The sequence below is a fragment of the Leguminivora glycinivorella genome, chromosome Z (assembly GCF_023078275.1).
Source record: "Leguminivora glycinivorella isolate SPB_JAAS2020 chromosome Z, LegGlyc_1.1, whole genome shotgun sequence".
Lineage (NCBI taxonomy): Eukaryota > Metazoa > Arthropoda > Insecta > Lepidoptera > Tortricidae > Leguminivora > Leguminivora glycinivorella.
This window is the reverse complement of record NC_062998.1, coordinates 28,591,619-28,616,445: the sequence shown is the minus strand read 5'-3', so window position 1 is coordinate 28,616,445 and position 24,827 is coordinate 28,591,619. Positions and strand designations below refer to the sequence as shown.

Below are 24,827 nucleotides of genomic sequence, written 5' to 3'. Positions count from 1 at the left end.
AATGTTGTACAGATAAGTACTTTAGGTATAGGTAAAAACTTTACTGGAGCCCTTTCTGTGTGTATATTTAAGCTTTTCTAAAACAAATAGGCATCGAAGCATAAATAAATTTAAGTACTTAAGTGATAAACTACATAGTCCTGTATATTCACGAAATAATTGAATGATGAAAAAACAGGACCAATTATGGGCTACAGAGAATGATTTGTAGTTATATGCTATCGTGATAATAAGTAAACAGGAATAACTAAAAGCCAAGACAAGCAAACAAATTATTGGTAACGATACAACATTATATTCCTCACAAAGGGGAAATATCTATTCGAAGACTCAGGAGGGACTCTAGCAAAGTTTTTTTATCTAATAATTATACATCGTATTGTATGACGATACCGAAACGGAAGAAGTTTAATTTACTTCCATTCTGATCGAAAGCCTCCGAGGTGATATTGAATAAAGTAAAAAATCCGCATTTTTTTTTTCATTAAAAAGTGCAAACTGTTTTAGTTTGGCGAGTAACGAAATAATAAGCTGCTTAAAATAAGTGAACAGTTTTTCGTTAAGGCAAGTGGTGCTTCCAATTCAGATGAAGTCACGAGCACTCTCAGTAGCATAAAATTGTTCTTGTAATTAAACAAGTAATTTATGTACTTGAAATAAAAATAATGATTTTCGATTTACACATAATTCTACAGAAATAAGACTAGTTGTGCCGATAAATAGCATTTATTTATGGCATGTAATCCAGCAAGAACTCCCGGAACCAGTCTGTTACAATTATAGGAAGATATTTTGAGAGAAATTCGTACTGCATGTACAGTCTCGAAAATTTACTACTGTAGCCACTCAATTGCTTTTGGTTAGTTGGTGGTTTAGTTACCACGTGTCACAATTTATATTACCTCATAATAGAGTCCATCGAAAAATAGGAAGCAATTGAATGATATTAGCAATTTATGTTATAGGCTAGGGTGCGACCGGGAGCCTCGAGGCTGGGTAATTCATCTAATCACGTTAACCTAGCGTAAAACCAACTAAAGAAGATGAAATCATAAATTTATTTACATATCATACTTTAATCAAAATACCTATTTTTATTTAGGTACGCCGTAAAGTCGTAAAAATCAGTCGTATCGGCAAGCGATATGGCATCTTCTCCGTTTGGTGTCGCAGGGCAGGGCAGGGTGTGTGCGGGGTTTGGGTGCGGGGCGCGCGATATGTCTAGTTGAAGTGGAACTTGAACTGGAAGGGCGAGCCGCCCTGCTGGAAGTGGTGGAAGGGGTTGTTGAAGGGGCCGCCGCCGCCGCGCTGCGCCTCGGGGTCCAGCGGGTCCACGCCCGCGTCGAACTGCGCGCGCTTCTCGGGGTCCGTCAGCACCTGCACCACACGCAACACAACTTACTCCTCCGAATGCACATATCGGGTGTCTTTATAGTAAGGCGGCGGAATTGAAAAAAGTCGTCTAGTTTTGAAGTTGATGTGACTGGAGAGTATACTGCTGACAAGTGGTATCGTTGTGATCGGTAGACTTTACTGAGTACGAAATAATGACTTGTCGCATTCTCAGACTGTGGGGGGGTTAACTATGACGTCACAAAGATCGCGGTCCCGGGTTTCAATTTTTTGCCAATTTGTCTAGAACCCCTTATCCAATTTTGAAAAATGAGGTGTCGATTGAAAGCGTATAACATGCTGATTAAGATTTCTTATATGTGAAAAGTATAGTTTTGTTAGTTATTTTTTAATTAACAATAATGCAAAAAATACTTTTTTTTTACTCTCTTTTTTGATTTTTGTGACTCAAAAAGGCAATGAAAACGGCCACTTAGCTAAAAAATATGTTATATAAATCATTTAACTACATTATTAAGCTATCTGTTGCTTTTTAAATTTCTACGATCGGATAATAAATAAGCAAACTACAACCACATACCTGTAGGCGGGGAGTACCGCTTGACACGCGTTCCCATACATTCGGCGTCTATCAAATTACACCTCGCGCAAAATTCGTTTCAAGCAGATATACCTCTAATCTTATTCATCGTAACCTATCAATATTGGTATCATTTGAAAGTACAATTAAAGTACTTTAAGAAACAATGTCAATCATTTTCTTAAAATCAATAATCGCCAGTCTGCGGTGGTTACAAAGGAAAAAAGTGGGTATGCAATTTGACTGGTTTCCTAGGTTTGATACCCTAGACGAGTTTAAAAGGGGAGGTAAAGGTGACATATGGGTTGTTCTCTGGCCTAAAAGCTATACAGAGGGTCAGGGGAGAAAAAAACTAGGGTTTAAGTTTAGTTAAGTTATTTTTTCTTTTATTTGTTGATTTTATTGTGTTTAATTTTTTTGTAATTTTATCAAGGATACACGTTGGTTTCTTTTGCTGAAAATTCCCTTTTTTATGAGAAATGTTATAAATTTCATGGCATTTTCCGATAGAGACTAAAATTAACTTTCAAATAAGGCCACATAGTCATACTGATACATAGTCATACCCTTAATATTATATAAGTAAAAGTATGACTATGTGGCCTACTGATACATAGCCATACCCTTAATATTATATAAGTAAAAGTATGACTATTTGGCCTTATTTGAAAGTTAATTTTAGTCTCTATCGGAAAATGCCATAAAATTCATAACATTTCTCATAAAAAAGGGAACTTTTAGCAAAAGAAACCAACGTGTATCCTTGATAAAATTACAAAAAAATTAAACACAATAAAATCAACAAATAAAGGAAAAAATAACTTAAAACTAAACTTAAGGTGGCTCGCCTAGGTTACCCGAAGCTCAGGCTGCGTTAGATGGCGTTAATCTGCAAATTACCAGTCTTATTTTTTTTGTGGAGTCGTACAGGCATTTATATACTTTCAATTATGCTTCGCGAACATTTAATATTAAAATTAACGTATTACAACAAACATTCAACTTCTCATTGTAACGTTAATCCCCTTAATGTAAATAAATTTACTATTTTACACTATTTTTAAGTACCACTCACACATACAAACAGTGTTTTTGTATTCCTTCTAGTCGATAATTTCACGCGGCGACAGCTTGTTTAAATAGCCTTGCGGTAAATACGTGCCATCGCATGATTTGCATGGAAGTACTGGGTTCGAATCCAGGACTTTTTCTCTTTTTTTTTTTTAATACTACGTCGGTGGCAAACAAGCATACGGTCCGCCTGATGGAAAGCGGTCACCGTAACCTATGGACGCCTGCAACTCGAAGAGTGTCGCTTGCGCGTTGCCGCCCCATTAGAAACTTGTACACTCCCCTTTGCTGCGTATGCACAGCAAAAGGAGTGTACAAGTTCAAAGGAGGGTTTGGGTTGCCGACGACTCAAAGGACAATAGACGGAACAAATTAGTTCCGTAAGTCCTCCCGTCGTCAGCACCCCGCACCCTCGTTGAGCTCAGGCAGCCTTACTCACCGGCAGGAACACAACACTATGTGACACTATTTTTTGTTCGTCGAACTCAGAATTTCTAACATAATTATCCTAATCTGATATTTAAAAAAAAATCCAAAAAGTATAGATAAATTTTAGTTTCTAAACTACGATCCGAATGATTTTTTTTTCTAATTGTTTATTTTTGATGGAGCAAGGGTATTCAAATCGCTTTTGAAATCTTAAATTAGTAAATGAAAATGCAATAGTTAACTGAGTAACGTAATGCTTTAAAAACTCAAGTGGACTTTTTTTATCTAAGGAGTGATTTCGATATAGTATTTTATGCAATAGGCGTTTAAAGGAGGTCAAAAAAGACGAGTGGCGTGGGTAACAATTTGAAGCGAAGCCGAAAATTGTTATTGAGACGCCACGAGTATTTTTTGACTCAGTTAAACACCGTTGCATACAATACTTTTTCTACGACCATGCACTTAGTTTTTAATAATTTTCTTGAATAACTTTCGTGAAATTCACACTGCTTCCTGTATTTTGACGCAAAGGTTTGCACTGTCAGCTCTGCTGCCCAGCCTTTCCGCGCACTCGCGCAGTGTCGTTATAAGGCGTTGCCATGGTTACAGAGCCAAACAATGCGTTTTCAGTTTTTTCGATACTGCGCGCATGCGCGGAAAACCGGCGGACGCTGGCTTTGGGGAATAGACCTTTATGTAGGGTTTTAAAGATCTATGCACGACCCTGTAAATGACGAATAACAGTTCGGGAGTAGAAAAAAATATTATATTTAGCGAGGGTATTAAAAGTTGTGTTTTATATCTCAACTTAATAAATAGAAAATCAAAATGACAATAAAAAAATCAATATGTTCTCTAAGACAAAATTGATACCTTCGGCTCTCCATTCTTGCTCAGTCAATAAAAAAAACGAAATTTATATCCAAAAAAATACAAAAAGTTTATATAATCCTGGGAATCGAACGCACCTTCACGGCGTGACAGACGATTGTTCCCCAACGACGCCATTACATAACACGCTGTTACCGACGAAATTGGGCTATACATATATAATTATTTAAATATAAATAATAATGTCAAATCCATACTAATATTACAAATGGGAAAGGGTGTGTGTCTGTTTGTTTGTCCGTCTTTCACGGCAAAACCGGAGCGACGAATTGACGTGATTATTTAAGGGGATTTAGTTGAAGGGATGGAGAGTGACATAGGCTACTTTTTGTCTCTTTCTTACGCGAGCGAAGCCGCGGTCAAAAGCTAGTTTATTATAAATGGGAAAAGCTGGTTACTCTATAATCTGAAGTGGAAGAATTCGTTGTTTCACCAAAGATAATTTGTGTTTGTTTGTTTGTCCGTCTTTCACGGCCAAACGGAGCGACGGATTGACATGTTTTTTAAGTGGAGATAGTTGAAGGGATGGAGAGTGACATATGCTACTTTTGTCTCTTTCTAACGCAAGCGAAGCCGCGGGCTAAAGCTAGTACAGCACGGGAAGCATGGTCGCGCGATAGACGATAAAATATCAGGCCGTCCCTGTCGCACTATTAGTAAGTGCGATTATAGGGACGGCCAGATGTTTTATCATTTATCGCGCGACCATAATTGCCTGCCTGGATCAGATTATATTGATGATAATTATTATTTGTAACCATTTAGTTAATATTGTCTTCAGTTACCGCGATAGTTACTCATGAAATAAAAACTATGAAAACGGATTAAATCGTGTATAATGAATTTACAATTTATCCCGACGTTTCGAACACTACAGCGTTCGTGGTCTCTGAGCTCAGCGGGTGACTGAGGAAAAATTACAATGTGCAAAAGCTACCCACATACCTACATACATATTCATATATATAACTATTTAGTTGTTGAAGAAAAACATTCACACAACAATAACATAGGTCAACTAGCTCAGTAAATGTAAGGAAGTCAGCACATTACTAATACTAATACTATGCCACACTATGACCTATGTACCTGACCTGACGTGTAATATTTTATTTTATCAACAAAGGCATAATAAAGATTGTAATGTATTTTTGTATGAAAATAAAAAATAGTAAGAGTCTTTTTTAATAGAATATTTATTCTATTAAAAAATAAAACTTAATAAATCCAAAAAAAGTTCAAATTATTAAAAAAGAGCCCGGAATCGAACTCGAGATCTCCTGTTTCATAGTCAATGCATTTGACCGAGACGCCATTTCGATTTACACTAGCAGTGTCGAAATACACGATATGTATCTTTATTGACAAAATGCGTCATTATTTCAGAGTCTGCTTGAGTTAAGTAAACCAATATCTTTAAATAATTACTTGTCAAGAGCCAAGTGTCACTGATGACAATGTCAACTAAAAATGCGCGAAATATGACGGCTCTGTGTCTGTACACAAAATTTGGCACACACATTTTCGTAAAATTAATAAAAAATTCACATGGATTTGTCCATGATTTCTGTATGAAACAATGTATTTCGTTCAATACTGCGACGATGGATAATGTATAGTAGATGTATGCGCATATTTTTATTTAGTTGTAGTGTGCGGTGACTAAATAAATGGTAGATGTTTTTTGTATGGAAAGCGAGCCACCTTAAACCCTAGTTTTTTTCTCCCCTGACCCTCTGTGTAGCTTTTAGGCCAGAGAACAACCCATATGTCACCTTTACCTCCCCTTTTAAACTCGTCTAGGGTATCAAACCTAGGAAACCAGTCAAATTGCATACCCACTTTTTTCCTTTGTAACCACCGCAGACTGGCGATTATTGATTTTAAGAAAATGATTGACATTGTTTCTTAAAGTACTTTAATTGTCCTTTCAAATGACACCAATATTGGTAGGTTACGATGAATAAGATTAGAGGTATATCTGCTTGAATCGAATTTTGCGCGAGGTGTAATTTGATAGACGCCGAATGTATGGGAACGCGTGTCAAGCGGTACTCCCCGCCTACAGGTATGTGGTTGTAGTTTGCTTATTTATTATCCGATCGTAGAAATTTAAAAAGCAACAGATAGCTTGATAATGTAGTTAAATGATTTATATAACATATTTTTTAGCTAAGTGGCCGTTTTCATTGCCTTTTTGAGTCACAAAAATCAAAAAAGAGAGTAAAAAAAAAGTATTTTTTGCATTATTGTTAATTAAAAAATAACTAACAAAACTATACTTTTCACATATAAGAAATCTTAATCAGCATGTTATACGCTTTCAATTGACACCTCATTTTTCAAAATTGGATAAGGGGTTCTAGACAAATTGGCAAAAAAATGAAACCCGGGACCGCGATCTTTGTGACGTCATAGTTAACCCCCCCCCACAGTCTGAGAATGCGACAAGTCATTATTTCGTACTCAGTAAAGTCTACCGATCAGAACGATACCACTTGTCAGCAGTATACTCTCCAGTCACATCAACTTTTTCCGAGACCCTCTCGCCGCTCTACTATTACTAAAACGTCCCATTTCTTCGCTTACCACAGAGATTTGCTTGTATCTTTATATGAATGAATTGACAAAGCGGCTTTATAGCAATCGACAAAGTGGGACGTTTTACTAAACACACTCACATACAGTAGCGGAAAATAATCTACCATTTAATAAAGGACCCATTTGCATACTTATTTCATTAATTAAAAAAAAACGGCTATTGCGATGTCGATGAAATTTACAATATAGGTGCATATGAAAAAGACTATTTGTGAGTGTGCACGGGAAAACGTCCCATTTTTTGTCGATTGCTGTAAAGCCGCTTTGTCAGTTTATTCATTAAAGATACAAGTACATCTCGCCTTAATGGTAACCGACAAAGTGGGACGTTTTACTAAACACACATATTCTGGTCAACTTAAGGTTAATTTTTAAAAGAACTCGAAAATTATGATGTGGTGTAAATGTCATACCAACGACTTCTGAGATTGATAAATCCATCCATATTATATTGTTAGTAGGATTGGCTATTTTGTGTTTTTATAATAAGAAGTTCGATATTTGTAACATACACGATCGGTGTGTGTACGAGGGGTGATCCTCCTAAAGTAACGATAATGAGTATTAAAACATAAGAATATGAGTATCCTTATATTTTTACAATTAAAAGTAACTCTTTTGTGATTTATTTACATATTTTACTTTTTCATTAAACATTTTTTGCCCCTTTAAAAAATAAAATCCTAAGTCTAGTCTAAATACCATGTCGGTAAGGGTCGGGTATAAAATATTAATGGCCCTTATATTGCCTTCAATATGAGGTAATGTCACTTGTAGCTTTAAATACACCAACTTGAGCAGCATCCTCGGCAATTTGAGGGTTCGGCTCTGTCAACTGTCATTCTGAAGGCCAAAAAAATTTTTTTTGTTTAAAATTTTAACTAATATTTTTTTTATTTTGAAAATGATTGTACGTTCTTCTTTAATACCAACGTAATTTTGTTTCCAATTTATATCCTCAATTTTCGCGATAATCTGTAAAAATCGGGAACATGATCCCAAGCAGCACCTAGAATTTTGTAGGATACCATATCCTTTGAAAATGTATCTATATTCTATACGAACTTTTTTCATTTATCATAATTATTTTTTAAATCGGGACTTAATCGCGTATGACTACATATAAACTGACCTCCACCGTAAGTCCCGATTTTAAAAATAATTATGTGTAATAATCGTGAAAGTTTAAATCAGTGTTTTTTTATTTCTGTCACTAACAAAAGGATAAACCCAGCTTTAATTTAAAGTATGATTATTTTTGATATTCATGTCAGAAATTAACTCACGACACGTCAAATAATTATCGTCACAAAACTGACAGTGAGGTAATTTTTTTTAACAACTTACGCTAATTGGGGGGTCCCAAATTCTGAAAATGCTCATATCCATTATCATTACTTTTGGATCACCCCTCGTAAAGTTTCTAATCCGCGTCATGCTCTCGTGACTGCCCACGGGCCACGTGCAGTGGGTCCTAAGACTAGTAAGTATTCAAATACATATTAAATTTGTAATGATAATCCATTAGTTGTTTATTTGATATAAAAGTCTAATTTTAAGAATTTTCGACTTATTGTTTTCTATTCCTACTGTATCACTTCGTAAGTACTGAATACTCCTTTTAATAATTCGCTTCCTGTAGACATAACATGATAGCATTTTGTACCCCACAAACTTCCATACTGTGAAAGTCAATGTTGGCCTATTTTTTTATCGAATCATACGCAATACCCCATTTCGCTTCATGTATTGCTAAAAGTGGTTATTGAAAATGTGTATTAATAAAATACTATAAGCACCCTTTCTGCCTGTTTGGAAACCCCTGAGCTAGACTATAATTATTATCTTAGGCTTAGAGATGTACCTCCTTGGCCGCGGCGATGTCGATGAATTTCTTTTCCGCGACCTTCTTTTCGTCGCCCTGGTAGTTGTCGGGATGCCACTTCTGCGCCGCCTTTCGGTACGCCTTTGTGATCTCCTGCTTATTTGCCGTCCTGTGGTACACAAAACAATTGGCTTAGACTACAGACAGAAGGTTAGTTTTAACTGGGCGAGAGACAGTAAATTTATTAAACAAGAGGATACTGTGTCATTTCATCGATAAAATTAGTCGGAGTTTCTCCCATTCTACTATGCGAAAATCTAGACTAAGAGAATTATTCATTTGATATTGATTTAACTCGAGGTCGCAATTCTCCTGTGGCTTACTTATACATATATGTACTTTAAAACTTTTTTGATTCGAGTATAATGTATAGATATAAGAATATTGTAACTCGATAAAGTCCCTACGACAGTTCCAAAGTGCCACAAGAATTCCAACCTGTTAATAATCGATTATAAATAAATTTAAATTGAAATATAGAACTCACCTCTTAACACCTAGAATCTTATAGTAATCTCTTTGTTCTGACTGTTTTTGCAGTTTCTGTGCGCGGCTGAGGCCGTCCTTTGCTCTCTGGAACCCTTCGTCTAATTCTAGCGCTTCTTTGTACATATGAATGGCTGCAAACAAATAAATATTAGGTAAATATCTTTTTAGTACAAGCTTGCCTTTTGCCTTTTAAAGTAAAGCTGTCCTTACTGGCAAGTTTAAGTTGCACCAAACTGTCTGTCAATGACAATGAATTTACCTAGGGTAAGACGACACTAGGGCTACTTCCGATATTTTCTTATATTCGATATTTTCTTTAATATTTTCAGTGATATTTCTACATCAGTCGCTAAGAAAACACCTTTAGTATTTTATAAAACACTGTATACACTTTATTGTTTTGTAGTCATCCTCAAAACTTTGTCTAAAAAAAGTGTCCAATTTTACCCATCCAAGGTTTTGGGATAACTACACAAGTAAAAATTGTAAATTGCGTTTTATTATCGACTGATGTAGAAATAATACTGAAAAAAGATATAATTTTGAAGATAAGAGAAAATATCAAGTGAACAAAATGAGGGCAGCCGAAGTGGTGCAGGTAGCGTATAGCGTATAGTGTAGTGTGGTGTGTTACCGTCGTCGAACATGTCCAGGCCCAGCATGGCGTCGGCGCGGTCGCACAGCACGCGCGCGTCCGGCTTGATGGCCAGCGCCGCCGCGCAGTGCCCCAGCGCCTCCGTGTACTGCTCCTCCTGCGAACTCCTCACATGTAAGTTGCCCGTGTTTGCTAACCAGACGGACTATCCCTGATATTTCTAAAAGCCGGTTCACACTTGTCGGGTCCGGATTTTGATTGAACGTTCTGGTGGCAGAACATTTTATTTGAAGCTATTCACACTTGCCCGACACCGATTTTGTGTCGGATCCCACAAGAAATGGAGGCCGTTTTGCCAGCCGACATGCCCGGAAAAAATTTTATCGTGTCACGCTCGCCTATGGGTAAGTATGGCGCTACACAATCGTCGGAGGCAGTCTGGTGTCGAATCCGACACCGCGCCGCCCGCACCCCTTGTACCGCCGACAACCGTTTGAAATACGGATCCGACACCCGACATGTGGGAATAGAACGTGATGCTCTCCAGCAATCCCACTTTGCGTTTTGGATGTTTTTATTATACGAGGATTTGGTACACAATTGACAACATTTCATATTTTCGACTACTACTTTTTATTGTTTGGTTTGAAAGAACTCAATATTTAAAGATACACGTATTTTTTTACTTTTCCCAAAAACTGCTATTTTAATGCGAAAATCCCTTTTTATTACTACTTCAAACAGAAAGAGCGTAAGTTACAAACGTCAAGACACAGCGTTCTGACGTCACATGTGTTGTTTCATAGTACCTAAGAAAACGACGAAATCATTCCAAAAAAAAAAGTTTTAACAGTCAGCTTAAACAGTCCGAGATGTCCGCCTGTCAAATGTCACTGTCAACAAATATGAGCTATGGAATGTAGAAGTATAAGGAGATAAATCTGTCAAAGTAGAACAGTCGAAAATAACGTGTCAAACCCTTATGTGCCTATATCTGCACTTCTGAAATTTAAAGCTTCCGCTCCTTACCTCTAAATCTCCATACTACTAGCGATGATAAGTGTCACAGTCAAACTCAAGTGACATCCCAACCGGAAGATTTTTTTGGTTTTAGTGGCAGCTCTGAATAGTCTGACTCAGCTGCGTAACGTCACTTCCCCTTTTAACTATTTTTAAGATTTTTTTACTAAAAATAAGAAAAAAAATACTAAAAAATATATTTTTGTGATCTACAGGCGTATATCTCGAAATGGTTTTCGATTTAGGGACATTGAAAATTTTGAAATGTTGTCAATTAGTGCTAAATTAGTAATTGAAATAATTTGTACCCCTTTAGTTTAGGGTAAAAGCCAAATGAAGCTGGGGTTGCTGTAGAGGATCCTCACAACAACCACTAAATTTTCCCAGTGTATAATGTAGTAGATAGCTAACCTTGGTAGCGCAGCTGCAGAGCCACCTCTTGGCCTCGAACACGACCAACGAGACCTCATCCTCGATCTTGAGCACCTTCTCGGCGCTGCTCATGCACTTGAGGTAGTCGCGCGCCTCGCTCAGCTCCTCGCAGTCCAGCAGCAGCTTGTCCACCTTCTTGATCTTCTTGTACAGCGGGAAGCACTTCTTGTGCTCGGGGTCTAGTTTAAGACACTCGCGGACTTCCTGTTGCCCGACAAACAACACGTCAAATACTTAATGAATCAACGGTGGTACTCCCGTTATTCACATTTTTCGGGCCATTTAGGAGAGGAGAGGAGGCCCTACTTCCTCATATAGGAGTGCTCGCGGCGGCTACACTTCGTGCATGTCGCAATAGACGCAATATGATAACGTGAGTACAACCGATGATTAAATAAATATTTGAATACTTATGTCTCACGAAAGTTTAATGTCAAATACTTGCTGATAGTGACTTACAAGCAAGTTGCATTACAATTTTCTGTAAGTATGTTTCTAAAGTGATGTGCGTCAGTCCCCTATTATTCACTATTATGCTTCAATTACTTGTCCTGTGATCTTTTGATCATACTTCCATATTCAAGTATTCATATAATCAAACGATTAAATAGGAATAGGTAAATGTTATTACCCTGCAACATATTAGTGAGTCCCGATAGATATGGATTCACAATTCTTGCAATAAAACAAACATATGTCCTCAACAACTGTACTTTACTGTAGTTTATGATTTTGAATAAAACTGTCGAGTGAACTTGCTGCAGAACTTCACTTTGTTTATTCATTAAGTGACTTAACGTAAACGTCGTTAACTATTAGCCCTAACATTATATGAAATTGAGATATGCAATGATTAAATGTTAGCATTAGTTTACTTTTATGACGTTTTAGTTGGCCTTAAAGGCGGGTGCGAATCCAATTATTATTTTAGATTGGTTTTGTAACTAAATTATTTATTTTTACTATTTTGTTTAGTGAAGAGTACACTATGGAGCATTAACAAATAACTTCACCTTTCATCTTTTCGTACACCGATGGTAATACAATTACCTAATATATTTACCTTCAAGGCATCACTGACATGACCCAGCTGGTACAACAAAGTAGCAAGCCGGTAGTAGCCATCCGTGGAGTCTTGCTGGAGCCGGTTGACAGACCGAATGTCAGACACAGCGGAGAATAAGTCATTCTAAAAGAGAACATTCCATAATTAGTCACATTTGCCTTGTGAGTTTATGACAAACACACACATTCAATAGCTTTGTTCTCATACAACAATGCTGTAAGTGTTCCTAAGGCGGTCTAACGTAAGCAATCCAACTGACCAGGGCTATGTAGCTCTCGGCGCGGAGCTGGCGCAGCTGCGCGGACCAGGGCGAGACCTCGAGCAGGCGCGTGGCCAGCTCGGCCGCGGCGCGGTGGTCGCCGCCGCGGTAGTACGCCTCCACCAGCCGGAAGTCCTCCATGTACTCGTCGATCTTGTGGTACTGCGCCACGGCCTCGCTGTTGTACGGGTCCGCGTATGTCTGCCGACAAACACAACATATTACCACTACCTACCACTCAGATACCTACACAAGTAGTACGTACAAAAAAAAACTAAAACTTAAATACAATTATAATACCAGTCAGATATATCCCATCAAAAATGTACAATGTTGACAAGTTGAGACCATAGGCTGACCTGACAAAAGGTTATCATTTCACAAACTCAAACTCTATATCTTAGTCAAAAGTCTATGTACATCAATACCACAGATTAGAAACAGAATACATATTAGTACAAGCAAAGAGGATCGAGTATTATAGAGTGTTACTGTCGAAGTAAAATGTGTAATCACAGTGCATAGACTGCCATCTCTTGATACAGGCTTAAAACTTTTGAACCTCAGTTTTGACAATTTCGGCCATATTCTTAGCTTGATATGTGTTAAAATGTCAAATATTAATATTAGCGCCATCTATCTGAGCGTACCCCAAAGGTGTAATGCCATCTAGGCCTATACCTTTTTCTGTATGGTACGGAGGTACGTTTTTTTCTTAGACTTTGTCTATACGGAGTTATATATGTCTTTGGTACAAGTACAGAAAGCCCTCTCCAAAAACCCGTTTAAAGAAATAACGACTCCTGCTACGATACTATTAAGTTCAAATTCCGACCGCGCAACGCAAAATGCCTACAATTATATTCAAGTAGAAGTGCGCTCTCTTTCTATCGCGAAACTCGTACCTGTTCTGACGATATAGGGTTTTCACCTTTTAAAAAATAATATAATCTTAATATTTAATTAGTACCTTTTTTATTTTGCTCTACTTTAGCTCTAAAAACCCTAAGATATGTCTATAATTATGGTCTTTATTTACATGATCATATTTACATAATTATATAAGAAACTAAGACTAAACTTTAAAGCTAGCTGATGTCTAAAATAGGCCCTTGCGGCATTTTACCAAGGACATGTCTTAGGGCCGGTTGCACCAAACCGTCTGTCTCCGTTAAATTTTATTGTATGGGAAGTTCCATAGACGTCTGCTGCGTGACGATGATGTGTTTGTCAAATGTGGTTGATGCAACTGGCCCTTAGTGGTATGTAGGTTTAATTCTATAAATTCGCGTGTAACTAAGGCGTACTTACTTAGATAAGTACCTTAATTGAAGCAGGCCTGATATTACCAACTCAAAGGCCTTGAATAATTCCGCCCTTTAGTTATTTTTCTAAACAAATGAGGTTTCGAATAGTAAGATCACGATAAAATATCAACTCTGTGACAGCGGTCGAATCAATACGTATCACCTATGGAGTAGTAATAAATGAGTTCCTGTTCTTTAAAAGTTAACTTGTAGGTACTTTTTAGGGTTCCGTAGCCAAAATGGCAAAAACGGAACCCTTATAGTTTCGTCATGTCCGTCTGTCCGTCTGTCCGTCTGTCCGTCTGTCCGTCTGTCACAGCCGATTTACTCGGAAACTATAAGTACTACAGTGATGAAATTTGATGGGAATATGTGTTGTATGAACCGCTACAAAATTATGACACTAAATAGTAAAAAAAAGAATTGGGGGTGGGGCCCCCCATACATGTAACTGAGGGATGAAAATTTTTTTTTCGATGTACATACCCGTGTGGGGTATCAATGGAAAGGTCTTTTAAAATGATATAAAGTTTTCTAAAAAACATTTTTCTTAAAGTGAACGGTTTTTGAGATATCAGCTCTCAAAGTCGTAAAAAGTATGTCCCCCCCCCTCTATTTTTATAACTACGGGGTATAAAATTCTAAAAAAAATAGAGGTGATGCATGCTAATTAACTCTTTCAACGATTTTTGGTTTGATCAAAGTATCTCTTATAGTTTTTGAGATAGGTTGATTTAACTGTAATTTTGGTTAAATATTTGCTGCTACGGAACCCTTTGTGCGCGAGCCCGACTCGCACTTGGCCGGTTTTAACAGTTTTTACAGTCATCTAAGGTCAATACGGTGTGTCTGGCCTTCTTACTTTTGAAATCTTCGCTCCATGTATACTTGTACATATAATACATGCTAGGTTTTACACGCGGCTTCGCTCGCGTTAGAAAGAGACAAAAAGTAGCCTATGTCACTCTCCATCCCTTCAACTATCTCCACTTAAAAAATCACGTCAATTCGTCGCTCCGTTTTGCCGTGAAAGACGGACAAACAAACAGACGAACACACACTTTCCTATTTATAACATTATACAGTGTGGAAAAATCGAATGCCACATCAATGGCAACTACCTTAAATATTGTAAATAACACATTTTGTGTAAGGAAGACTTTCCTTTGTTTTTAAAAACAATAAATTCTGCATTTAAGGATTTATGAAAAATCGCTGGCCTCAGTCGGGACTCGAACCGGTCAAATGTGACAAAAAATAACGTGCCGTATTTTATGATGCAGATTGAAAGGGTTACTGATAAGGTTCATTTTTCTCTAAATAACAAATACAATCAGAATAACGGAAGGCCATGAAAATTTGGCACATTATTTGGCACGTTATTTTTTGTCACATTTGACCGGTTCGAGTCCCGACTGAGGCAAGCGATTTTTCATAAATCCTTAAATGCAGAATTTATTGTTTTTAAAAACAAAGGAAAGTCTTCCTTAAACAAAATGTGCTATTTACAATATTTAAGGTAGTTGTCATCCATGTCGCATTCCATTTTTCCACCCTGTATAGTATGGATATGTCGCAGTAAGATAGATAAAGCCGTTATATAGTTATAACCCTAGGGATATAATTATATGTCGTAACATAGTTAAACGAAAGCGATTTATTGCTATCTTACTAGGAATATAACTATAATACGTTACTAGTTTAGTCAAATAGTTATATGACTGGATTCAGTTTAGTGAAATGATTGTAGACAGGAGTGTGGCGGTACGGCGGAGGTATAGTTATAACCCTAGGGATATTTTTTTTTTCCTTTTTAATGTGTAGTGTTATCTAGAAATTATAATGATTTGTATAAACCAATGAAGCAATCACTTCGGACGTTACGACACAAAAACAAAATTACGTTAGAGAATATTAAACATGCTTTATCACATTAGTCACATTACTCGTATAGTGCGTGGCTTAATGCCATTAAACTATAGATGCAATTAATCTTGATATACCGATGCAGAAGCCATACCTTGAGTCACTGTTGTTATTAAATATTAATTACATCGGTTTACAATGGAGCAAATATTAATTCCAAGGGATAATATTCATATCATCAAAGAGGATCGAATATTATAGAGTTACTTTTGAACCTCAGTTTTGACAATTTGGCCCATATTGTTAGCTTGATATGTGTTAAAATGTCAAATATTAATATTAGAGCCATCAAGCCGAGCGTTGCCCAAAGGTGTAACGCCATCTAGGCCACCGTACCTTTTTCTCTAGGGCTTTGAGATACGTTTTTTTCTTAGACTTTATCCGTCTATACAGAGTTACATATGTCTTTGATATTATTAATGCCCTAGCAATCGGAAGGTAGCATCAAAATTGTATCACAAACTCAAGCTCGAATTACTAAGTGATCAAAATTTCGAATTTGAAAATCACGACAAATACAACTATTAACTACACAAAATAATAATTGTCAAACATTATAAAAGAAAGGGCCTGGCCGGACTGCCATGGTAAAATCACCCCTGGCTAAATATGAAATATTGATATGCAGGATTATTCGTATTGTTACTACATGTACTACTACTGGATATTATGCCTCAAACTGTTTCCGTTTACGAAAAAAATTAAAAAAAAGAAATTTTGTTTTTTATTTTTTTCTTTAAAACCGCGTATCCGATTGAGTTGTTCTTTGGATATTTTATAGATATATTAGGGATACATCAATAAAAAAAAAATTAACTTCCTGACTTTTTGTTAAGTACATTCTTTTTTAATTTATGTTTTAAATAATTTTTTTTTACCACATACGAGTTAGCGACACCTACTATATTTTTATATAATAATCGCCATTTTATACTCTATTACATATATTTTTATCAAAAATATTAGTTTGGATCAACAATGTCAAAATAAGTTATTTATATATTACTAGTATTACCCTTTAGTACGTTGCTCCTGGAAAGTGATGTATGAAAATTTTGGCATAATTAATGGAAGATTTTTTTTTAATTGGGATATGTAGATTATAGACCGAAGTTATTTTTCATCAACCGTCCTCACCCCTCCCCCCTCTGCGTCACCCCTCTACCCCCCTTAAAGAGCCGAAAATGCGATTTTTCTCGATTTCTGACAAAACCGATGAAGATACAGAAAAAGCGTGTAGGAACGAAGTAATCCTTAATGAATTTACTATAAATCTTTTATAAACATTTTAGTGCCAGCACTTATAGTTTTCGCGCAATCCGTCACGAAAGTTGCTCCTTTCTGCAATTTTCTTTAATGAATGATAAGTTTTCTCCTTAAATGCTTAAGAAATCGTCGGTTTGATAGTACTAAAATATTATAAACTCAGAATGAATTTCAGGGGAAAAAATCACTACCATGGGCGGGACTTGAACTCACGGCCTCTAGATTGATAGATATGATAGATAAATGACGCTAGGGGTACCATTGATTCATATAGTAGAAAGCTGAAAGATTCGCTAGAAACTAGGGATGAGCTTTTGGTGGCTCAGTTGGTAGAGCCCTCGAGTTTCTATCCGGAAGCCGTGAGTTCAAGTCCCAACCATGGTAGTGATTTATCCCCTTAATTTTATTATAGTCATGAGTTTACAATATTTTAGTCGTATCAAACAAATTTCGTAAGCATTTTGGGACAACACTTTAATATTCTTTAAAGAAAATTGCAGAAAGGAGCAACTTTCGTGACGGATTGCGCGAAAACTATAAGTGCTAGCACTAAAGTGTTTATGAGAGATTTGTAGTAAATTTATTAAGGATTACTTCGTTCCGACACGCTTTTTCTGTATCGTCATTCGGTTTTGTCAGAAATCGAGAAAAATCGCAATTTCGGCTCTTTAAGGGGGGGTAGAGGGGTGACGCAGAGGGGGAGGGGTGGGGACGGTTGATGAAAAATAACTTCGGCCTATAATCTACATATCCCAATTAAAAAAAAATCTTCCATTAATTATGCCAAAATTTTCATACATCACTTTCCAGGAGCAACGTACTAAAGGGTAATACTAGTAATATATAAATAACTTATTTTGACATTGTTGATCCAAACTAATATTTTTGATAAAAATATATGTAATAGAGTATAAAATGGCGATTATTATATAAAAATATAGTAGGTGTCGCTAACTCGTATGTGGTAAAAAAAAAAAAATTAAAACATAAATTTAAAAAAAAGTGTAGGTACTTAACAAAAAGTCAGGAAGTTAATTTTTTTTTTATTGATGTATCCCTAATATATCTATAAAATATCCAAAGAACAACTCAATCGGATACGCGGTTTTAAAGAAAAAAATAAAAAACAAAATTTTTTTTTTAATTTTTTTCGTAAACGGAAACAGTTTGAGGCATAATATCCAGTAGTAGTACATGTAGTAACAATACGAATAATCCTGCATATCAATATTTCATATTTAGCCAGGGGCGATTTTACCATGGCAGTCGGGCCAGGCCCTTTCAATGTCAATAATACATTATTACATTTTAATATGCATTGCTCTAAAACATCATTTATTTATTTTAATGATAATACTACCATACAACATGAGGAAATATTCAATCAATTAAATCTCGCCATCAACTGCTTTGCTAAATTGACACTTTTGTGTATAATATGCATAAATACAACATATCAGTTTTAAATGTGCTTTTTCATAACAAAATAGTAATTTTAGTAAAAACAAATAAACTTTGGAATGATTGGCTTGACATTGATTACACACAAGTTATGCAATAAAACCTAATCAGTAAGTAGTATGTTCGTGAATAGGTGAGTAGGTAACCTACTATGTACTGCTATATTTTTTATATTACTTATTTTATTTATTATCAATTTATCAGTAACATATGATTGATATGATACAAGTAATAGTTATTTGTTATACAAGGGGGCAAAGTTGTATTTTAACGCCGAGTGTGGAATTGAAAAACGAGCAAGTGAAAGGATCTATAGTTGAACCACGAGCGAAGCGAGTGGTTCGAGAATAGAATCCTGAACTTAGCTAGTTTTTCAACACACGAGAAGTAAAATACATTTGCACCCGAGTGTAACACTAAACTTTTCCCCTCACTATAGCGAGGAAAGAACAACACAAAAAAAACCGGCCAAGTGCGAGTCGGGCTCGCGCACAAAGGGTTCCGTAGCAGCAAATATAATAAACTTATTATGTCAATTTATACACCTGCCAAAATTACAGTTAAATCAACCTATCTCAAAAACTATAAGAGATACTTTGATCAAACCAAAAATCGTTGAAAGAGTTAATTAGCATGCATCACCTCTATTTTTTTTAGAATTTTATACCCCGTAGTTATAAAAATAGAGGGGGGGGGACATACTTTTTACGACTTTGAGAGCTGATATCTCAAAAACCGTTCACTTTAAGAAAAATGTTTTTTAGAAAACTTTATATCATTTTAAAAGACCTTTCCATTGATACCCCACACGGGTATGTACATCGAAAAAAAAATTTTCATCCCTCAGTTACATGTATGGGGGCCCCACCCCAATTCTTTTTTTTACTATTTAGTGTCATAATTTTGTAGCGGTTCATACAACACATATTCCCATCAAATTTCATCACTGTAGTACTTATAGTTTCCGAGTAAATCGGCTGTGACAGACGGACAGACGGACAGACGGACAGACGGACAGACGGACATGACGAAACTATAAGGGTTCCGTTTTTGCCATTTTGGCTACGGAACCCTAAAAACGCGTTCATCACTGCTTCCAGTAGTTCCACAGGTGGTAAATCATCTTCATTACTAGATTCACTTACTTTTATCAATTTTAAAGCAGTTGATTTGACTATATTCGACGTCAAATTACTTTACCCACTAGTGGATAAAATGCGTTTTTACCCGCTGGTATTAAAGGATAAAACACGTGTTTCCGAGCTAGTGAGGGGAAAAATGCTTTAACATGTTACTATTGGTGGGAACCTGTAATTGGCTTTTTGTAACCTAATTAAGTTAACCTTTCTGTATTAATAGCTGTTGGTTCTCCGAACAATAATAAATAAATAAATAAACACAAGTGCTTTAGCAACTACAGTTAGTTGTGCATCATGTTATTCAACATTAACAGGCTAAAATTCTCCTGCCAGCTTGTCAACCATTATATTAACACTTAATTAAAGTCAAAGTTGTAAATATACTATATAAAATTTCATAAAAAAGTTGGATAAACAAATATCTTCAGAAAAAATATTTACATTGCATGTTTTCTCTCATGCCATCTCACCTTTTAGTTATTAATCTGAGAAATTTTCTTCTATTATATTATACTAGATTTTGCCCGCGGCTTCGCTCGCGTTAGAAAGAGACAAAAAGTAGCCTATGTCACTCTCCATGCATTCAACTATCTCCACTTAAAAATCACGTTGATTCGTCGCTCCGTTTTACCGTGAAAGACGGACAAACAAACAGACACACACACTTTCCCATTTATAATATTAGTATGGATAGTTTGCAATATTTCAAGGGGTTATTTATTCTACATATTAGATGATGTTTGTGTCATTCATAAACATGTTTCAAGCTTCAATTACACATGTAATAAGTATCAGCTTAAATGACAGGCTATTTATAGTTTATTAAAAACAAATTTTAAGGGTAGAGTGATCGGTGTTTGACCCTAGTCACACCTGCTCACCGATTCATTTATAGAATAGCCTCTAGATTAACTTCTAATTGTGACGCTTAACTTCAAACCTGGGTAAATCCATTCTGCTTTAAGGTTGGATATGAAAAAAATATAATATGATCAGAAAGATAATCAACCTTATAGCAGAATGGATTTACCCAGTTATGAAGTTAAGCGACACAATTATAATGTGCAACAAAATATCTCAGTCTGTGTCTGTGCAACTCAGCAAACATTTTAAACTGACACAACTTAGCTATCCAATTCAGGGATGTAACGGAGCTCTGCTTCTGCTTCCGTTTCTGCGGAACTTCCGTTTTGTTTTACACATCCGCTTCTGTTATTTTTCAAACGGAAGTTATAGCGGATGTCGGAACCTAGCGCGACGGTGGTACATGAGCGGCGTACATCAAAGACCAACAGGTCTATACCTGTCATTCGCTCATCTCTCCGCTTGCCACGTGCTGCGATACTAAACATCAATCGCTTCATTCCATTGCGCGCCAATATTTGTCCTGTCCACCTAGTTAGTAGCGAGTGAACAACTATTCAGTGGTGCAGGGCTTATCTACGATCCCTTAGTAGCAAACTGCCGGGAGATAAAGCTGCTAAGCTTTTGTTTATTAAATACAGTTTACTTCTTTTATAATCACTCCATTTAATTTAAAAATTTTATTGTGTGCTAACAATTACACATAATTTTTACTGGTTAGTTTTGGATTGTATTATACTACCTACGAGTAAGTTTTCTTTTCGTTTCTAAAACCTTTTACGGCATAATAAAGGTTTAAAAGGATTCTTATGTGATTTTTAGTGATTACCTAAACAACTAAACATCTTAAAGTTCAAGGTGATTTAAATTTTTGGATTGTAATGAATGATATACTTAAGATAAAATATCAGGTAACTTTTCTTTTCGTTTTTAAAACCTAAGTGGGCCTAAAGGCTGATTACAAACTGCTGAACAGTAAACACCTAAAAGTTGTAGGTAATTTAAGTAGTTTTGGTTTATGTTATACCTATGTGGTATTTTTTCATTTCGTTTTTAACGTCTATAACTTCCGCTTCTGGTTCCGGTTCCGCTTCTGCTTCCGTTAAACTAAATTCAAAACTTCCGCTTCCGTTTCCGTTAAAACCACATCCGTTACATCCCTGATCCAATCTATCCATATATCTGAAACTGTCTAGGCAACTAACAACAGCCTGTGAAAAGTGCTTATTACTATTATATACTGATTTTGATCATTTTATCTGTAATACTTACAACTTGCAAGAAGTCTTCTTTAGCCTCTCTGTATTGAGCTAGTTTGAGGTAGACATTAGCACGCTGCACTTGAGCTGAAGTAAAGTCAGCTTTCAACTCCAACACCTAAAAGTCATAAAAAAGAAATACAAACCATTCTGTAAGTGGACCTGAATTTAAACAACTTATATACTACCACAAAACAGCAAAATCTTAAGTTTATTATTATCTGAAATAGTCAGCAACATTATTTCTTAGCACCTTTTTTATATAATATTTTCTATGCAAGGATGGTATTTTTTCTATGCAGCTGACTGTACATGATGATGTATGTATGTGCAACAGAAAATTATAGTGTACACAGAAAATCCTCAATCTTACCTTAGTGAAGTCTTGCAGTGCAAACTTTGCTTTACCCAGAGCATAGTAAACTGTACCACGCTTAAAATATGTGAGGTAGTTGTGTGGGTCACCCTCTAAAAGATAAATAAGTTTATCAGTTAAGGTACAAAGTGGCAAAATAAAAAGTGGAAAAAAATGATTTGTTAGGGTACAAGCAAACTGTCATGTTGTCGATTGTTGTACTTGGCGGAATATACAACTAGTTGTGGATGATGTTAGAAATTATTTGTAACTTGCCTAATCTTTAAGTTGCGAAACGTTATTTGTCCAAAATTTATTTGAGCAAGTGAAACATTTGACAAATGACAAGTCTGCCAAAAGTTTAGATGGATTTTAATAATCTGCTTTAGGTACAATAATTCTACCAATTGAAAAGTTGCCATACAAAAAGTTGCTAAACGACACGTTAATTGTTAAAATGAAACTTCGGCGAAATGTTGGTTGGCAAATTAAACTCGGCCAGAAATAGTTCTATGAAAAGGCAGAACACCCTATTTGTAAGACCCATATTTTGAAAAAAAAAAAAAAAAAAAAATATTATGTACTTATTTTTTTACGAACTTTGACACTGTCTTAAAACATTTTTGGAAATTTTGTTTTGGTGAAGGGTCTTACACATGAAATCTAGAAATTTCTAAAAATGCAAGAGCGATTTTAATTTTAAACTAATTAAGGCAAAAGTTTTGACCAAAGAACCAGTTTTGGTCCTAGAATAGTTCAACTTTGATGTTAAATATCACAGAATCAATGAGCTGTTAAGTAATTATGGGATACTAGTTTGCTTAAAGACGATGCTATTAATATGATAGGCTTTAGAAACTATCATAATATTCATAATACCAATGGATTCAAATCGAAGCTCATCGGAGTAGAGAATCCCCTTAAGAAATGTCGATAATAATATATCGTTGAAAAAATACAAATGTTTGCAAACAAAGGTGGCTCTATATATTTGTAACTGTAATCATTCCATGTCAGAATGAAGTAATGAAATGTACTATGGAGGTCAAACAGAAATGAAAGCGCGAGCGTAGCGAGCGCGAAATTTTTTTCATTATAAAAACGCCGCCCCTGTCGGTTTGATCCTAGTGTAAATTCGCCACTGGCAAGGACCCCAAAAATATAGTACTTTTGCGTACTATATATCTTTCATATAGAATATAGTACGCTGGGCCAAAATATAGTACAGTACTATATTATATAGTACGGTTGGCAACCCTAGTTAAGGTATCATGTCATATAAAACAATGTAAGTATTCTATAAATTATGATAAATGACCTCCACCTCATCAATTTACAAACAAAAGTGATCTAAAGAAAGATAAGTATTTTTGGGTGTAGTACCGCTGCGATGCGGACTGAATGTACCTAAAGCAGCAGACATTTAGGAATGATCACTCACCGACCGCTGCATGATAGTGCGTCAGTGCGTCCGAGAGCTGCCCTCGAGCCAGGAAGTCCCGACCCAGCTCCAGGTGCTTGTTCACCTCTGCAGGCGTCGCACAATCTGAAACTGTGTCACACAAAAAATATTTATAAACCCTAATGCAAAAGTACCGAAAAAATCAGGCCAGCAGCAGTCCGGTCAATGCTAAACTTACATTCTAACACTATTTCTAGCACTAATAAAACAAGACATGGTGTTATTTTGTTCCAATTAATATTTACTAAATAGTCCATCGTTATTTTTATTTTTAATGTCGCTGTCCTTACAGTGAATTACATTTAATTTCAATACAAACTAATTAGTTGACAGAGCCACAATCCATCTTTCTTACGGCACTTTTCGTGGTCTGTCCTGATTGGTCCAAATCAGACATTTTAAAGCCAACTGCTCGGAAGAGAAAAAGCCAAGTAGTATGAAATCTAAATTCTTCCCTTCTCTCTTTAAGCTAGGAACATATTACGCGGACGTCCGCCGTCGAGGGACCGCGGACGCGGATCTAAACAATGAATATACAACGGTGCAAACTATCGGTCGTCGGCCGTGGACGTGGCCTTGAGCGCACGGACGTCCGATCGAAATCTGGCTCGCTGGATGTTTTGGTCAGCCGAAGTCACGTCCCGAAGACCGTGCACACTGATCGGCCGCGGTCGCGCGAACGCGGCCGTCCGCGTAGTATGTTCCTAGCTTTATGGTGCTTGACTTTAAGCCTGGCGTCCACTATGCTCGCCGAGTCGAGCCTCGTTAATTCGCTTTCTGCATTACTTATGAGACTATTGAATTGAATCATTTATTGCATGTCACAAACCAGATATAAAGGTGTTACATAATAATGTGTGGATAGTTTTATGTGACGTACTGTAAGGACACAGCAAATCTAAAGACTTACATCTAACTTAAATATAAACGTTTAACAATATAAGTATTTATATCTTAACAATAGTAGAAACTGTGGTACATTACTTAATCATATGTTTCGTTGAAGTAATCTTTAATACTATAGTAACACTTATTAATAAGGAAAAGTTTTAACTTATTTTTAAAGGACGAGGTTTTTTAAGTTTTTTAGAGAATTCGGAAGGTGATTATAAATTTT

The 24,827-nt window shown here is 36.1% G+C and overlaps 1 protein-coding gene across 1 annotated transcript; it reads right to left on the bottom strand.

Moving 5' to 3' along the window:
• Window positions 1-1,039: 1,039 nt before the first annotated feature.
• LOC125241193 (dnaJ homolog subfamily C member 3) lies at window positions 1,040-24,075 on the bottom strand. The gene is made up of 11 exons (XM_048149552.1): window positions 23,889-24,075; window positions 23,690-23,800; window positions 22,267-22,361; window positions 21,907-22,011; window positions 12,672-12,872; window positions 12,410-12,535; window positions 11,326-11,550; window positions 9,934-10,051; window positions 9,298-9,430; window positions 8,790-8,919; window positions 1,040-1,377 (listed from the first exon to the last, which is right to left on the bottom strand). The coding sequence occupies exons 1-11, from the start codon at window positions 23,965-23,967 to the stop codon at window positions 1,222-1,224; spliced, it is 1,479 nt and encodes a 492-aa protein (XP_048005509.1). The 5' UTR covers window positions 23,968-24,075; the 3' UTR covers window positions 1,040-1,221.
• Window positions 24,076-24,827: the final 752 nt, after the last annotated feature.

What these genes read in the sequence shown, in the direction of transcription:
- LOC125241193 (XM_048149552.1), bottom strand. Translation starts at nt 23,967, where the DNA reads ATGGACTATTTAGTAAATATTAATTGGAACAAAATAACACCATGTCTT. An exon ending in TCTGCAGCTGCGCTACCAAG is followed by an intron (nt 10,052 to 11,325) that starts GTTAGCTATCTA and finishes AGGAGTTCGCAG; the next exon opens with GAGGAGCAGTACACGGAGGC. An exon ending in CCTGGACATGTTCGACGACG is followed by an intron (nt 9,431 to 9,933) that starts GTAACACACCAC and finishes ATTTGTTTGCAG; the next exon opens with CCATTCATATGTACAAAGAA.